At 44.9% G+C, this 18,198-nt stretch overlaps 2 protein-coding genes across 5 annotated transcripts in view; both read right to left on the bottom strand.

The window, feature by feature from the left end:
* Nucleotides 1–1,779: 1,779 nt before the first annotated feature.
* LOC134467284 (cytochrome P450 26B1-like) lies at nt 1,780–5,210 on the bottom strand. The gene is made up of 6 exons (XM_063221185.1): nt 5,004–5,210; nt 4,487–4,711; nt 4,113–4,388; nt 3,858–4,010; nt 3,276–3,662; nt 1,780–2,384 (listed from the first exon to the last, which is right to left on the bottom strand). Exons 1-6 carry the CDS (start codon nt 5,208–5,210, stop codon nt 2,043–2,045), a joined length of 1,590 nt encoding a protein of 529 aa, XP_063077255.1. The 3' UTR covers nt 1,780–2,042.
* A 1,294-nt stretch (nt 5,211–6,504) lies between these two features.
* exoc6 (exocyst complex component 6) overlaps nt 6,505–18,198 on the bottom strand; it is a 107,041-nt gene continuing 95,347 nt past the window's right edge. For all 4 annotated transcript variants that reach the window (XM_063221902.1, XM_063221904.1, XM_063221903.1 and 1 more), the window contains 2 exons: nt 11,521–11,633; nt 6,505–8,586 (listed from right to left, as the gene is read on the bottom strand). In XM_063221902.1, the coding sequence (XP_063077972.1) occupies nt 8,454–8,586; nt 11,521–11,633 (246 nt within the window). In that variant the 3' untranslated portion in view covers nt 6,505–8,453. The remainder of the gene's footprint in view (nt 8,587–11,520; nt 11,634–18,198) is intronic.

Here is an 18,198-nt window from a genome sequence, read left to right as displayed (position 1 = left end):
TACAACTCTGAGTTTACAAATGAATACAAACATATACATATATACAAATACACACGGCCCACACCTTATGGGAAAAAAAGAAAGAGCTTTCAGTAGATAGAGCAAACCGTGTCAGGTCATTAGTGTTTTTTAATTGCAATGTCACATTCTTATTCCTTGCCTCTATTCTTTATGTCTGCTCTTATTAAAACCCACCCCCTACCCACACGCACGCACACACGCACACGTACACACACACACACACACACAGCTATGTCAATTCTTAGATGAGTCTTAAGAGACACTGACTTGCCTGGGGCTAAATCCACCACCATGCCTAGTGTGTTAAGTTGAGCTGACTGTGCATGGAGAAAAGCCTGTGCTATTGTCAGTCAGCCTCAGGCAGCTTTTTCTGGGCCCAGGACAAAGTCATCTGAAAGGGCCCCCTACCCAATACATGCAATGTAATGGGGACCCAAGTCTGGGCCCCCTATCTCTCTGGACCCGGAACACCATACCCATTTGTCCCCCTCTGTCCACAGGCCTGGTGACAGACTCCAGCTGCCTCAATCAACAGATACTGTGAGGTTGGAACCAGCAGAAAAGAAGCACTCCTGAACACATACAAAGATGTCCTATAATGAGTCTGTAATGTTCAACAGGTTTAGTCGTAAGCAACTGGACCTTTTCTTCACTGACCTTTCTAGAGTAGTAAGACAACTACAAATCCTTTGGATAACATGGCAACCCTTGACAATGAAACCCTCTTGGCCAAGGTGACCTGACTGAAGGAGATCCTTCTCAAACAATGGCCTCGTTTACATGACACATTTCATTCAGAATTAACTAAATTTAATTCCGCATAAATTTAATTCCGCTTTGAAAACATCATGTAATCGCTTCACAATTCAGAATTTTAAAAAATGGAGGTGCAATGTAAAAGTCACGGAACTATTGAGTTCTGAATTATTCATTCGGAATTAAAAACATCATGTGAACGTGGCCATTGAAGCAAGAATGTTGTGTGTGCGGCATGTGGGGTGCTTGTTGGCATTGGCAGGGTGAACAACACATACGAGTATGAGCCTATATAATGTAATGTCCAAAAGGGTTTAGGCAGCATCTGGACCTCTTGTCGGAGCTCCAGCAGCTGAACTTCTTTCTGGAGATTGAGCAACTTCACTCAATCTTGGAGCTTAACCCATTGATGCCTGCAAAAAAGCATTCTAAATGCATAAGCCCTTTTTCGGAGAAGGTGCCCACAGCATATAAAAACCTTAATATCTCAGCCTGCGAAGCACATAAAAAAAACACAAAATAATTTGCACTTAAAAGCTCGCCTTGCCTAAAAATTTGTTCATTCAGTTCTAACATTCCCACATTTTTAATTTAAAAAATCTCAAATCTCCTGAACCTGGGCCTGAATACGGCGTCCATGCAGCTTCAGGCGCCTGGGTCAAAACATAGCATCCAGCCTCAATGGGTTAATAATGGCTCCTGGGTCAAAACATAGCATCCAGCCTCAATGGGTTAATAATGGCTCCTGGGTCAAAACATAGCATCCAGCATCAATGGGTTAATAACAATGGCTTGTAGTTACATATCACCAGGGCTCTAAATTAAATACCAGCCAACCGACCAAATGCTGATGAAATTTCAGTTTGGCAAGTAGAACAGACTTTCTAGAAAAAAAACGTACTCGCCACTTTGACCCATTAGTGTTTGTTTGTTTGGCTAGTAAGATTAGCATCTACTAGCAATTATGGCCAGGTAGTTTTTAAATTCATTTAGAGCCCTGCCTACCACTAAACCCTTTTGGATGACTTTACCTGGTTGATGACCATCTTCACAAACATTGACCCTATAATGCATGTTGTGTGTGCATGGCCTCAGGGGTGCTTGTGGTTGAAGTGGACATTAAGCCTGTTGCCGGGCACCGTCTGCACCTCTCCTTTGAGCTTAATAAGTTCAACTGCTTACAGCTAAACCCGTTTGGACAACATAGCCTCGATCAATTACAATCTTTACAGACATATGTGTCAGCGTATAAAGTGTGCAGGGCCTCAGGGGTGCTTGTGGTTGAAGTGGACGTGGAGCCCGTTGATGGGGTGTACCACGGGCACCGTCTGCATGCGCGGAGGCTTCTTGGTGGCCAGGCTCCACTCGACGGTGACCAGCAGCTCCGCCGCCAGCGTCTTGATGATGACCTGAGCCAGCTCCTTGCCGACGCAACCCCGGACGCCGGCCCCGAAGGGCACGTAGTGGAAGCGGCCCTTGGCGGCCTCGTCCCGCTCGACTCCAAAGCGCTCGGGTTCAAAGGTGTCGGGGCGCTGGTACACGGGCGCCGTCTCGTGCGTGTCGCGGATGCTGTACATCACGCTCCAGCCCTTTGGAATCTGGCATCCCTAGGGGCGACAACATACAATCATTATGACGTGTTAATTCAACACTTGGGAGAGTAGAAGCAACTATAGGAGTAGACAATGGAAAGCAAACTTGAAATTGGCAGAGAGAGACAGAGAGAGGGAGAGACAGAGACAGGGGCGGGGGCGGGGGGTTATAATTGGCAAATGACCGCTGGCTGGCTTCAAATAGGGGACCCCACCCTTTCTGGTATCGGTACTGAGCACTGGCCACTGCACCACAGCACCACCCCTTGTCGCCCAGTGTTGGATGCACAGGACATGAGGATGCGCATGCGCTACACATGGTTAGGGGTGGCAGTAACCAGGATGATTATAAAGGCCAATTGACAGGCTGACCTCTAACCAATTGATCTGTTTGAAGGCATGAACATTTCATTAGATGCCCCTAGCAGTATGCACACATGCCACCCTGGTTTGTGTACAAAACACACATCAATATCACTGATATTCATTAGTTGTCAATAACACATCTGGGGGTGGGGGGAATTAATTAGTTTCAGATTAATTTGCCTCCTCTGTAGCTGCATGGTTGATGTCAATCTTATAGTGAGGATAAGGCACAATTACACCCCCTAATCAAGTAATGTAGTAGAAAGGATCACTGCACAGATTTTCAAGATTGCCCTTGAATTACTCCTTACATATTGACTTATAAGGGAGGTCAACACGAAAAAAGGTAGTGAGAAACGTGTGTGGCCAGCGCCTTTTGGGCTCCATGAGCTACCACGTAGACTTGCCCATCCCATAGCAACAGTAATAAATACTCATTACTTACAAACACTCAGAATCGTCTTCATGCTCTAGAAAAGTCATTCAACAATTGTATGCCGGTTTATTAGTGTTTTAACAGACATATTTCCTCATACTTACATCCAACTCAAACGTCTTCAGGACTGTTCTGTATCCGCCCGACACCGGTGGGAAAAGTCGAAGGACCTCTTTCACGACACAGTCTAAGTATCGCATTCGGCTTAGTCTCTCCAAAGTCAGGTAGTGCAGATGATAGCGAGGCTGATCCTTGCCGTTGTACAGCTGGTCGGTAGGACTAACGTTGTGATGCTCGGCCGAAACGGACTCTAATGCATCACCTAACCGGGAGAGTTGGTTTGGACCGGTGATGTGCCCAACTTCCAGAGTCTCCAGCTCCGCCCGGGCTTTCTGAGCTACCGCGGGGTTCAGCAGCAGGAGGAGGATGAGGGATGTGGATGCACTGGCCGTGGTGGCATGCGCTGCGAAAATGAGTTCTATTGCTGTCTCCTAGAGAGAGAGAGAGAGAGAGAGAGAGAGAGAGAGAGAGAGAGAGAGAGAGAGAGAGAGAGAGAGAGAGAGAGAGAGAGAGAGAGAGAGAGAGAGAGAGAGAGAGAATTGGCCAACTAACAGTAAAAACGGGGTCGGTCTTACGCATCCATTAATTAATTAAGTCAATTGTAACAAACCGGGTAAAGCACATACCTTCAGGTCTTGAAGAGTGACATCGTAGCGATTTTCTTTGGCACTATTCAAAATGTAATCGAATGCGTCGTTGTACCCATCCCATTGTTTCTGAAGCTTTTCCTCAATCATTTTCTCCATGAAGTTATGGAGGATGTCTCTGGCTTTTATACCCTAAAAACATCAAGCCACTGTATCAGGATAAACAAAACAACAGGCCTATTGATTGTACTTAAAAGGAAATCACGCCTCCAGTTGGTAAAAGACTTCACTTACTTTTCGGAGGCCACTGAAAGATACATCAATGGGCAGCGAGAAGAGGTTGTCTGTCAGTTGCTCAAATGTTCTAGAAAGATAATCCATTTGCGCGTCTGCAGCATCCAACCCCAGAAGCACCTGCAGCGCTATGCGGAAGGTGAGCGCTTTTGTAGCGGCATAGACATCAACAGATCCGGGCTCAGAGCACCACTTGGCTATCTCTTTCTTGATGGCATCTTGTATGCGCGGGATATAGGTTTCGAATGCGACATGGCTGAATGCTGGCGTGAGAATCTAAGCAGAAAAAAATGCGTTTCACTCCACACATTAGTAGGCTCACGACTAAAAGCAAATGAAATGCTATATTTGAATATCTGCAACTTATTTCTCACCTTTCGTTTTCGCTTGTGCAGCTCCCCGACTGAGTTGGCCAAACTGTTTGGTCCCAAGATGATGCGCGTGCTTTGTGGCCATTGCGTGCACACCAAACTGTGCTCGCCCATCAATATCTTCCGAATGTTCTCTGCCCCGGTTACCCGAATAACCGGTTTTCCGAGAAGATGAGTTTTGAAAACACTGCCGTACTTTTCACGCCGGGAAACGTGAAAATTTGAACCCTGTAGAGAAAAAGGCAAGTACTATCAAAATCGTCCTGCAGCTGCAACACCATCACCACACAAGCACAAAAACCAGGCGTGCGCGCATGGAGAATTCGATAACATACGAGCGCCTCTTCCCTGAAGTCTTTCCAATTCTTCGGAACATGACAGCTGATAAATTGACAGTTGGCTCCTTGCTTCGCAGGACACCACTGCCAAGTCACATCCTTGACTGCGCAAACCACTTTAGAAAATATAACACATGCGCTAGGCTACTGCACTCTTACTTTTACGCACGAAGGAACCGTACCTGGAAAAGCCAGTAGAGTGTTTCCCCGACTACCGGCCACCCCATAGAGCCCTTCGGGAGGGGCAGGTCGCATTCTCTATCCCTGGTGATGGACCACCGGAGCGTCCAGAGCTGCTGCGTTATCGCCACAAGAAGTACGACCGACAGAAGAGATGCAATTGCGGTGGCCAAGAACGCCAAGTTTCCAAATTCGAGCAGGTTCATCATCGAGGTTCCAACAGCGCAGAATTAGGCTAAAATTGGTGCCCGATATCCTTAGTTTGGTGCAGATGGCAGATAGACACTAGGCAGTTGGCTCAGAACCTCTCACGTTGACCTTACAATGCCTGTAGATATCATACATTGCAAAATGGTTATCACCGTCAAAAAAGCAACAGCGTACATTTCTGGTAAAACCATGTGTCACGTACTCTCCAAATGTAGCACCTTTGTGTGCACATATTTTATTATCCAACCTGCAAAAAAACTCGACAGCATTGACTTACGATGTATTGACGACTTTTTCCGCAAACAATATTCATCTGGCTGTCTTTCGACAGAGACACAGGGGTCATGATCCTAACTGCTCTTTATAAATAAGCTGGCATTTATGATCCACCTTCGGCGATGACGTATGGTGTTTTGGGGGATGAGGGCTCGTTAGGGTCGTAGTCAAGTTTGTTGCCACTCTTTGTGACTGGGAAATTGAGAGGGACAGGGCGGTCTGGAGTTATTAAAGATTGAATGGGCAAATTCATTCACACACCGACAGACAAGTGCAAAGGCAGCGCGCGCACACACACACGGACACCATTGAGTCATTTTTACGCACGACTTCCGCTCCTTTCGTGGAACACAGATGATTGCAGTTCATATTCTTTATCTCATGTCTCGCTGATTAGAGCCATCTGCTCATTGGACAATAACGGCAGATTGCCCCATTAGAATCGGCAACCCAGAGGTCCGCGCTGCAATGGAATGTGTGTGGGACTTGGGAATCAATACTTACTTAAAAACGGAGTTTATTTATTTATTATTTTCTATAATTATTGCTAAAACCATTTTAGACCTATGTATGCACGGTGCTATTGATTTTTTCGATATTCACCTGCATCACCAAATAGTGCACACAGGGGCGCATATGGGGTTTTAAATGTTTATTACGGGCGAACTTTAACTTTTGATTTATCGCACTTTTCAGTGTTTGAGAGGAATATGTAGAGGAGACAAGCAGTTTATACATACAGTGATGCACGCCAACCTGTTGTGCATGACAGCTTACTCCAATAAAATGGTGCGTCAAACAGACGTGCCGTGCGCAGAGCGCTTATGACATCAAATAAAAAGGGGGAAAATGACTTATCTCCTCGTGCGGTGACCTACAGCGTTATTGCTTTATGCACGTGCAGGAAGTTCACTTCTATGTGTGTGTTAGTAGTTCATCACCTTTCTAGCAAGTTAGGAGTGCAGAGAGCGGCAGCGGCATCTGATAATACCACGACGATGACAAAGAGCAAACCCATAAAGTGATCACATTTTATTATAGCACACAAATAAAAACAGATGAGGATCTTGATGAAAGATAGCAGTCAGTGGAGTGGGAGGGAGGGAGGAAGGAGGAGGGACCCGGGAGAGGGGAAGGGAGGGGACGGGGATGATTATTGTAGGTTCATGGCAAGGGTGCAATACGGCCCCGTGGCCGTTTTCAAATGTCCCCGGTGCGCACTTACATCGCTGGCTGCTTCACACAGGAATGTTGAAATGCTGAATGGCAGAGTCGTATTTGTTTCGGCTATGCAGAGACGACAGAGGGGAGTAGAGGGGGGAGCAAGTCTAGTGCCCCCCACCCCCTTTTTTCATTGCATATGGTAAACTTGTGTCTGTTCAATTTTAAGTACAATTTCAAACTCTACTTACATATTTAGCATAAGGGGAGATGCATTTACATATTCCATCTCTTAAAATTGCTGCAGAGGTTAACATCCTTCTGCAATTCTTTTTTCTTTTCTTTTTTTAACAAAATAGGTGGTATATACAATGACATTTTGTAATTACACAAGCATCTATTTAAAATTAAAATAATAATAAAAAAATCAAACTTAAATAATTTCAGTGCAAAAAATGCCTGAAGAGAGAGAGCAATTCAGAGCAGGATCCAAAGGAATCAATCAGTCAAACAATCAACCAATCACAAAACGTTTGCAGAACTTCTCCTTTCCCTCGTCGAAATGGATGCTTGATAGACAGCCCAACAAGATCAGTTATTGCTCGTCACCCTCTTCCATACACACAAGCATCAGCTTCTAAAGCATCACAACCCAAAGAGACACCAAGTTACCCTGAGGCAAACAAAACAAAACACACACCCACACACGAACACAAACAAACCTGCATGCACGCAGCACGCACACACGCATATGCACACGCACACACACGCATGCACGCACACATACCATTCTAAGGAAAATTTTGAGATGTTAAAAACATCATGTTGTGAAATGAGATAGACTTCCTTTTTCCTTCACAAATGATTCCTCATGGGATGAATTACATGTGGGTTAAACGACAAATTAATTTACTAATTTTTGAATAACCAAAAAAAAAGAAAATAAATAAAGAAAGAAAATCAGGACAGAAAGAAAAATATTCATGCGTTTCTTTTTTGTTTTGGCTCCTCAGACATTTCAAAGCCAAATTAGTTTCAAGCCAGTTTAGCAGGGAGAGAGCTGCTGTAGTGTTAAATATATACTGAAATATATTTACATGGAAAAACTACATCAGGAGTGTGGTGTGCATGTACTGCATGTTTATCTGTGTGTGTGTGTGTGTGTGTGTGTGTGTGTGTGTGTGTGTGTGTGTGTGTGTGTGTGTGTGAGAGAGAGAGAAATGGAGAGATGAAATGAAAGAGAGAATAACAAAGAGAGAGAGAGAGAGAGAGAGAGAGAGAGAGAGAGAGAGAGAGAGAGAGAGAGAGAGAGAGAGAGAGAGAGAGAGAAGGAGTTTAGTGAGAACCTCAGTCTCCTCTAGCTGGACTTCATCATTTCTCCTCATCACTCCCCTTCTGAAGGATCTCCACTTCTGTTTCAACACACCATCCAATGTGGTGATACAATCATTAGACGAGTACAATAAACAAAACAAAACAAGTCAATAACACAAATAAAATTAAAATACAATTTCTTCCAATACGGAGGAAAATTAATGAAATGAATAAAAATCTCTTTTTTTTTAACCGTGTGTAGTTCGACAGCTTTCAGGTTTTTACATCAAACCAAAATGTCTCTTTCTGGGTGTTTTCTTTCATATCCGCTCTTTGACACCGGTTCCACATTCACCGATCAGTTCGTTCCAGTCAGGTGAACCGTAGCTTGTGTGTGTTTGTGTGGGTCGGATGGTAGGATGGGTGACTGTGTGTGTGTGTGTGTGTGTGTGTGTGTGTGTGTGTGTGTGTGTGTGTGTGTGTGTGTGTGTCTAGGAGTGCTGGGACATCCCGTTGACCAGGCTCCGGAGCTGCTTGACCACCGTTTCTATCAGCTTCTGTTTGTCCCGGTCGTTCTTGCGGAATTGGGAGAAGATGTTGTTCTTCTTACTGGTGTCCTTCATTCTGTGGTGAGCAGGTAAAACGAGGGAGCAGGAGAGAAGGCGGGGGCGGGGGGGGGATAGAATTAGCATAGGATGATAGAAAACAGCATGCAAACGAGAGTTAGATTTGGAGTTAACGTAATGGACATGGGAGACCTGCAGGACAGGTGTTGTAAGCTACATACTGGGAGTAATGTCAATTTCATAGAACTCATTACATCTTGTCCTAACAGCGAACTGCGGCTGTGCGACTATCTCATCACGCGGAGCAGCTTATTTCCATAGTTATTCAGTGGATTTGGATTTGTACAGCAAGGCGAAATGTTGCTCCATTTTAGTTCAATTAAGACAGTCAAATAGAAAATGATGTGATGAAATGGGTTCTTTTTCGCACATTCGGTCGCATTGATTGCAGTTAGGACATTGTTTAACTTCACTAGTTAGCCAAGTTCAACCCTGAACTATGATGGCAACAGACAAACGTTCATTTTAGTGAGTGACTCTCCTTGGAAAACTGGAATCCCTCAGTAGTTGCAGAATTTTATGCACTAAGTACGTCTTCTTGGCAAAACTTGTTTGTACTGAACGTGTTAGGCCCTTGGTATGCTTGCTGCAGGATACGCGTGCGCGGGCACAATTTGTGAGCGTGTTAACTTGCTTAGTTCATGTCTATTTGATGCGCATTAGATACTGCAGCCAAATGCGTGCGTTAGGTGCGATATCTTAAAACTTGCTGAAGGCGATCGCAAGAAAGACTGCACAGTTCCATGCGAGTGTTTCTGGTGAAAACGACAATGGCAGCAACTTTTCAAGAGTGTCTCATTGAGCTTGTCCGAAATTACAAACCTGTGCGATCATTCTTCCCCCCTTGCACCTTGAAAAAGGAGCGTGCAAATGTAAAAGCAGTAGCAGTATTGTCTCCTTGCCCGGGGAGTCATTTTTATTTTTTTTTCCTTACAAGTCTGTGTTCCCAATTTCTGGAACGCAATGCTGCTCTCTCTGCCCCCTGGATGATACCGCCAGTATTTCGCGCGTTGGTCTACTGCTTTTAAAGCAAGCATGTGCAGTCGGTTGCTTGTGGTGATGCGCGTAATTTACGGTTCGCAGCAAGTGTACCGAGGGCCCTATGTGAATGTGTAGGCCGAACACGGCCATGTTATGATGCACTGCTTTTTGGTGGTGACATTGGGGTGGGAGCGGGAGGGACTCTAAGTGAATGTATAATATGTGCGTAAGTGTCGTCTTCAGTGTTCTGTAAATTGTACTATACTGTTTGTCATGGGGACCCCCTCAAAAACAAGAGGATATCCCCCTAAGCCCAATAAATTGTAAATTATGTGTGTTAGAAAAAAAGAAAAATGTATTCATCTGTATTTGTAGAATGCCTCCATTATGGGCCGTGATGGCATGAGGACAGTCCAAAGGTTGCCGGTTTGACTCCCGACCCACCAGGTTGGTGGGGGAGTAATTAACCAGTGCTCTCCGCCATCCTCTTCCATGACTGAGGTACCCTAAGCATGGTACTGTGCCGCCGCACTGCTCCCTTGGGGCGCCATTGGGGGTTTCCCCCTTGTACGGGTGAGGCGTGAATGCAATTTCGTTGTTCACTTGTGTGCTGTGTAGTGCTGTGTCACAATGACAATGGGAGTTGGAGTTTCCAAGTTGGGCTTTCACTTCACTTATAGTTGTAAATGTTCATGTCAAAAATGACAGCCTTCAAATATCTTTTATTGTTATAGTCATCATAGTCTTCCGATTGAACAGGCCCCAAGACAAAAATGAAATGTTGAAACGGGTGATCACAGAAAAATACACGAACACTAAAAAGGTGTCTACATATCAGTGACAAGAGAGCCTCATAAACACGCCACTACTTGTCATGAACAATTTATGACTGCTGTCCTTGAGAGTCATTTGTTTTTTACAATGTTAGGAAGAAATATCAACTTACCATCATAAAAAACTGAATGCCAATTAATGGTCATAAACGTGAATGTTGCATCATTAAATATTCATAAAAATGTGCAACGTCATGTTTATAACGTCCTCATGAGACTACAATGTAGACATCTTTGGATGATGGGCCAAAGACACAGACAATACGGACGCAGGGGATTTCAGCACAACACTGGGAATGAACTGTGAGGCTCCTGTGGACATCACTGATGATTAGGGTTACACTTAACTGGACGCCAGCGTCATACACGGGACATGACCGTGTCAAAGCAGTGGCATGCCACAGTCATGGATGAGTCATAAACATTTTTATCAATATCATCCACTTTTTATGGTCATGGTGCTGTCTTGCTAGGGCTGTCTTTACCATAACCAAATGTCACTTAATGAGAACAGTCATGAAATGTTTATGGACACTGACATAATGTTTATGACCCGTCCTTGACTGTGTTATGGTACTATTACGACACGGTCATGTCATACCTATGTCGCCAGCGTCAAGTTAAGTGTTACCATGAGCACAGGACTACAGATTTACAACAAATAGCGATTGGCTCGGTTGTGATGGGATGACTGAATAGCTGGAATACTATACATACCCCCTGTTGACTCTGGTATAAGCAAGACGGGAGGAGGAGAGTAAGAGGAGAAACAAGAAAAGTTTTTGGTCTTGAGAGTCTATTCACATCATCATAACCTTGGCTAAGGTTGAAGGAAGATCAAGAGATGGAGTTACAGTGTAATACAGTGCAGCATTTAGAACTTTATGAACCAACACCCATATGGATGCACACGAGCATTTACAAAAGTTAACAAATGAGGAAATCAGTTCAATGTGCGCAGTGTTAAGAAAAAAGTGTTATGTAAAAAGCAAGACACTAAACCAAGCATTTCTGGAATGTTCGGCATGCTTTATTACTATTATTTCAGCATGGGCAGTATTGATATGGCAGAGTGCAGCGGAGACAGACAGACGGACAGAGGGGCTGCGGATACTCACTTCTCCAGGAGAGCCAGAGCTGTGGAGGGGTTGACACGCAGGTACTTGGAGGTGGGCTGGCCATAGTCAGCCAGGTACGTGGACCAGTCCCACACCATGAAAAGGTCCAGAAGCTGGAGAGAGGGAGAGAGGGAGAGGGAGAGAGGTGTCAGCAACTTTTGCTAACTATTAATTCCTCAGACTCCTCACACATACAGTGTCTGCAAACTTTCATTGAGAAATTTAAATGAGCACTAATTGGTTAGGCTAATATAAGCATCTTGGTTAATTGTGTCTAAACAAACCCACTAGAATTTGACCCCTGAAAACACAAAATGCTTAAGAGCGTGACAATTGTACAAACAGATGGGATTGTCACGGTCTTTCAGAAAGTAAACACTCATGTTGAATCAGTTTCTAAATCTGAATGGGATGAAGGTGAAGATGGGGTGAGGAATTAAATCAGGGTGGCATAACGTGACCTCTCTCTCATTCTCTTGCACAAGTGCCCCCACACACATGTACACAATGAATTCAGTTGAGTGTGTGTTTGTGTGTGAGTTTTTTTTTAAACAACACTGACTATAATGTTGGACACTTCAGCAGTTGCTAGGCCATAAGAAAAATAGCTGATGTACATATTCTGGGCCTGTGTGAGAGAATATGTTATAGTGTGTAATGTGTAATGTGTAATAGCCTGTGTGACAGTGTGTATGCATTAACATGTACAGTATGTATTTGTATGAAACAGTTGTGTTCTAGTGTAGGCGTGTGTTTGCGTGTGTGCGCGTGAGTGCATGCAAGTGTGTTTCTGTGAAGATTATGGGGCAGTTGGTGAGCTCCTCTTCCGCTGAGGACTCTGTGACCAGGGGGTAACTTAAAATGCAAACGGGTGCTTTGGGGAAATCTCCTGGTGACCTCTGGGTAACCTGCAAGCACGGGGCTAATGCCACTCTACATATCAGCAGGAGCTAACTGTGCTAACACAAGCCCATTCAATGGGAGCCCCACTCACGAGTGACCACGGGCCAGTCAAGTCAGTCAAGCGGGGCCCATCAACCTCCCAGGAGCTGCCATTAACCACATTAGAAATAGCCAAGCAGGAGAGCTGATAAGGTCCTCGCTGGTGATTAGTGGGCTGAGGTGCTGATTAGGGTGTGTGTGTGTGTGTGTGTGTGTGTGTGTGTGTGTGTGTGTGTGTGTGTGTGTGTGTGTGTGTGTGTGTGTGTGTGTGTGTGTGTGTGTGTGTGGTGGCCTGGGCCTGTGGCAGTGCAGTGGTGGTTATTGGGCTGTTTTGCAGGCACCCGTGGTAAAAATAAATAAATAAGGGGTTAACCTAGAGAGGAGTCAAGCCAGTGTCGAGTTTTGTTCGAAATGAGCAACACAGTTGAATTAGGATTAGAGCTGTGTTGAAAAATCGATTTTCCGATTTTAAATCGATTCGCACATTAATTTCCGATTAGCGATTCATCCGTCCGAAGAACGTTTTTTTAAATAATAATAATTTATTATTATTATTGTTATTATTATTAATTTCCCCTGCGGTTAGCCTTTTCATCAGTCTTCCAGCCATCAGTAATATTTGTAAGATTTGCTGTTTACAGTAACATCGATTTAATACTAGTTTTAATATGTTGCTTCTCTACACAGTCATGAAATGAAGGAAATAGCTCAAAAAGTTATTAATAACATTAACTCCCGGAAATTCGATCGAATCGGAAATCAGATCGAATCACACTGAATCCTACTGGCTGAACCTGAATCATCTTTGGTACAAACACAGGGTAGTAAAAGAGCGAGGAGAAAAAATTGAGACGTCAAATCAAAAAAGGTAGGGAGATGGGACGCTGTCCATTCACAGACGTCTTAATCTATCATGCGAAGTGACACCCAGCTCATTAGGAGTGGTTTGGTGTTCAGCGTCTTGATTGCTCCAGCACAGTGGCATTTGAGTGGAATTTGAGTGGAATTCAAAGCAGCCAGCCTCCTATTGCTGCCCTACTCTCTTACCTGCCTAAAGTTTCTGCCTTAGGCACCTGAATGGTGATGATACAAAGGGCAACTTGTTTGAGCCATGTTTCTTGCCAAAGATACAGCTAGAAATGCATTCAAAGACAGCGCAGACCTCCGCCAAGGAAGCTGAACATTTGACTATGTTACACCCTAATTTTTTTCAAGTCTTTCTGCTTTGTTTTGTGGAATGAGAAACTGGAATGTCAAAATTGTGATGAAAGCACCACCAAAATGTAATCACTTGTTCCTTTTGTCATTTCCGAAAAACTCCACAAAATTTCGTCAAAATCCGTTCATAACTTTTTGAGCTATCCTGCTGACAAACCAACAGACAGACCAACAGACAGACCGACAAACAAACCAACGCGACCAAAAACATGACCTCGTTGGCGGAGGTAATAATAAATTGTTGTTGAGACTGCTCATCACTATAATCACTTTTATCAAGAGAACTTTGATCAGCAGCAAACAACATTTTTAATCATTCCACCAGAAATGCAGGAGCCAATCATGTTGTTGCCTGGCAACATTGCTCAAAATGTGGCCCTGTGTTTCATTACCTTAACCGAAGGAGAAACGGGGCCCTTCTCCTACCAACCAAATAGTGTTACAGTAGGTCAAACAAATTGTTGGATTGTTTCATTAGGTTGATTCATTGGACTGTTTTCAGGACAATGAAAACTGGTGCGCCTTACAGACCTTACTTTGTGTGACAAATGTCTGAGGCAAGAGTGCTACCATTCTAATAGGCTGATGTGAAGTGGGTCTTATTGATGGCATCCATCACGGTTTGCTTGGAGGGTGAATGTTGGAGAGAGGTGAAAAGTTACCTCATGTGTATAGATGTTCTGATTTCTTGCCGTCTTCTTTTTTTTTTAAAAACTCTTTCTCTTTTCACTGCAAAGCAAGTATCTCAACAATGGAGACCCCATAACTGTGCTTCGGGGATTAAGAGGGGGCACAGGGAGAGAGTAGGAGTTGGGGGTGGGGGGGATGCAGCAAGAAAAGTGGTTTAGATCCTTAGATCCCATCATTCTGAAGGGGGGGGGGGGGGGGGGCAGCCAGAAAAGTGGTTTGGATCCCATTATTCTGAAGAGCACCTAAAGTATCCAACCGCCAGATCAGCTAGCCAATCATCTCCAACCAGGCCCGCCGACAGGGGGGAGGGGGAGGGACGACAATGACAAAGGGGTATGTTGTCCCGGGCCCAGTGAGATAGGGGGCCCAGAATTGGATCCCCCTTACATTGCATGTATTAGGTAGGGGGCCCTTTCAGATGACTTTGTCCTAGGCCCAGCAAAAGCTGTCAGCGGCCCAGTCTCCAACCACAACAGGCCCATGTTTGCCGAACGTCTCGCGGATGACCTCAGACATGCCAGAATGTTCCGCGTAAACAGCCGCGCCGTCTCGCTGCTGCTGCGCCAGGTAGCAAGTGACCCCAGGTGAGCGAAGAGGGGGCCAAGAGGGGCCATGAAAGGTCTCCGGGTGATATGATCGCTACACGGCCGCTATCTCGCTCTGACGCCGCGCTGCTCTGTCTCTCTCCGCTGACGGCCCGGTCAGCCCAGCCCTCGCTGCCGTGCTAATCCCCTCTAAATTGCATTCCTCCGCATGGCCAAGGAGGACGGGGCTGGAGCTGGCTGTCTCCTGGAGGAGCCATGCTTGAGTAGGAAAGAGATGGAGATGAAGTCTAGGGTGGTGGTGGGGAGGGTTGCTCCTGTTTCACAGTAGCTGGGGCTGTCAGCTTGTCATGACCTGGAGTCAGGCTTAACACTACTGATCCCCAGCCTCTCCTCCTCCCTCTTCTCCCCCCCACATCATCTCTCCACACCATCCCCTCCCCCCCACCTTCACCTCCGCTCGTAGCCTGTCAATCACCCAGGGACCTGCCTTTTGACCCTGATAGACAAACCTCCCCCTTCCCCCACCTCAAAACACACACAATTCAAAGCCCGACAGTACCCCTTCTTTCATCTTTGCATGCACACATTAAAAGTAGCAAATTAATAGGCATGTAAAACAAAAGAACCTAGCCCATCCAGTACAAAGAGACAATTCCAAGATACATTCCAAAACAGAATACCGTCTGGCATTCCGGGGCAAGCGGCAGCATGAGTTCCATTAGGTTCTTTACAGTAAGCTTACTTCATGACAAAATGCTGAAATGTTCCATTAATGCAGACAGACACTTACACACACACACACACACACACACTTACACACACTTACACACACTTACACACACACACACACACACACACACACACACACACACACACACACACACACACACACACACACACACACACCTATTGTCTCAGAAGTGTGTATGTCTGCAGCCAAACACGTTTTGATGGTACTTGAATTATAATCTGCTCACCTACCCCCAGGGGCAGTTGGCTTTCATGGAAGATCTGACAAGAGTTTTAATAGCGCACCACCACTGTGGCTGATGAGGTTATAAACAGTCAACGTTCAGCCTTCTCCCACCTTATCTGGATGGCGAGGTCTTTTTCGGCAGCGGCTCATTAAAAAAGGGGCAGATGACGCAAATCGGGATGGGAGCAAAAACAGAAGCCTGAGGCCTGAGTCATTAACTCGTTAAGACCGGGAGCAGCAGCTGTACAACACAACCAACCTATAAGACTGGCTGCAACATGCATCTATCCCTATTTCCCCGATACAGCATTGATGTTTCTGTAAAAATGGACACCCTTTAGGTCTGAATGAATTCAACACTGTGATACTGATGCCCTCAAAGGTGTTGGTTTTGGTATAGAGTGGAGATCGGCTGCTGATTATGATTGGCCGATATTGCCTAAAAACTTTTTTTGTATGGCATTTACATCAAAATAGGGGTGCTGGCTCTGAACACAGTTGAAAATCAACACATTTTTATTAAACTTAACACACATTCCCCCTTAATCTTCGGCATTCATATCTGCATCATTATGGCCTGGTTTCACTAAGCCACACGACTGTGATTTGACAATTTGTGATTTGCAAATGACTCCTTACAGTGGTAAGCACAAGCAATTCAATTAACGTTGTCAGCGTCAACGTTATTGTTTGATGGTGACCGAGAGGGGAGGAGGGGCTTTTCTCACAGACACACTGTGTTTTGAAGGTGCCTGTTGCCTGTTCATTAGGGCCTGAGCACCCAAGGTGCGTAGGACCCTATTGTTTTTTCAAGTGATACACGTTTTTGTTTTTTTCCTGTGAATGCAGGCTATCCCAATAAATTTCGGGCACATGACGTCACACGTTGCACGGCAGACATTTTGGAAGCGGGCCAGCCCATTGTTTACAGTGAGGACTTGCTTTATTCTGCTAGTAGTTTGCTTTGTGTTTTACCGTTTCATTTGACCTCTGCTGTCGTTATGGTCGCCCGTTGCTGTGTCGTAGGGTGTAGAAGCGCAAGCTGTGACGGGACAGGGAAAAAAATCCCAAATGGATTATCTTTTGACCGTTTTCCAACTTGGAGGCGTCTCAATGGAGAACAAATGTCCTCCATAACAAAGAGTCGCCGGCTAGCATGGGTTGCTGCTGTAAGACTGTCAACTATAACTTTCCACTCTATCCCGGTGTGGAGGTGTCTCTGGTCTAATACCCACAGATGAGCTCGGGGAGGCAAACTTTGTGAAAAAATGCCTGTGCCTTCCTCAGACAGGACTCCCAGAAGCTGACATCTGGCAGGATACAGGCAACGTCAAGTCACAGTAGGTTGCACCTGTCACGAACATCTGTGTCTGCACTTGTGTGTAGTACCTATGACCTTGTTTGAGCTGAACAATGCCATCAAGTCTTTGTCTGCGTCACAAGCCTCCTGGACAGTGCTGTGTTTGTGCTTAGCAGGGCATTTCACTTCCAGGCAGCCTTGTCCACAGCAGTCACAGCTAACTAGGCCATCAGGTGAGGCGCCTACCTTCGGGAACGCCGGGTTTATGCAGAAGCCAGACTGCTTGATTGTCAAGTTATCGTGGTGTGGTGCTTGTTGTTGAAGGTATTCAGTGCGTGCTGTGTCTGTGCTTTGGGTAGCACACATTCTTGACTGTGGACACAGCCGGCTTGTCGATGTTAGAGACCAGAACTGCATGCATGGTGGAGGCAGTCACTCTCCCTTTACCATAGCAACTAGCTATCAATATGGCGGCGTACCCAGAATGGAAGCGCTGTGCCCGTCCCTTATTTGAATTTCTAATGTTTTAGTTTCAGTTCAATCTTGAATAATTTAATCATTTTATGCAATCATTTGGTTAATATTATTTTGAATAATACTGTAGCTGTTACCAACATTTGTAGTCTCAAAGATAGATTGGCAAATACATATCCAATTTGAAAGACATATGTTAGATACATAGGTAACATGCAAATTATGATAATGATTGGTATACTTCAATTTATAAAACTTTAATATTGAGAATGAGTTTAGGCTACTAGGCCTAAGAGTCTGTTAAAATAAAATTGATGTGATCGGCAGATCATGATTTTGGCAATCGGTAATCTGTGACCGGGCCAGAAAAAGTTGATTGGCGCATCTCTATTATAGACCATTCTTTAGGCATGATGAGGACATTTCTTTATCATACTAGACTGGAGCCTCTGCCTGATCCTAGTGCAAGACACGCTCATACAAAAAAGCTAATGCACATACACACACAGCAGAGGCAAATAAGAAGCTGTTCT

This window comes from Engraulis encrasicolus, chromosome 17 (assembly GCF_034702125.1).
Source record: "Engraulis encrasicolus isolate BLACKSEA-1 chromosome 17, IST_EnEncr_1.0, whole genome shotgun sequence".
Classification (NCBI taxonomy): Eukaryota; Metazoa; Chordata; class Actinopteri; order Clupeiformes; family Engraulidae; genus Engraulis; species Engraulis encrasicolus.
The sequence above is the reverse complement of the archived record's forward strand: the minus strand, read 5'-3'. Positions and strand labels throughout refer to the sequence as shown.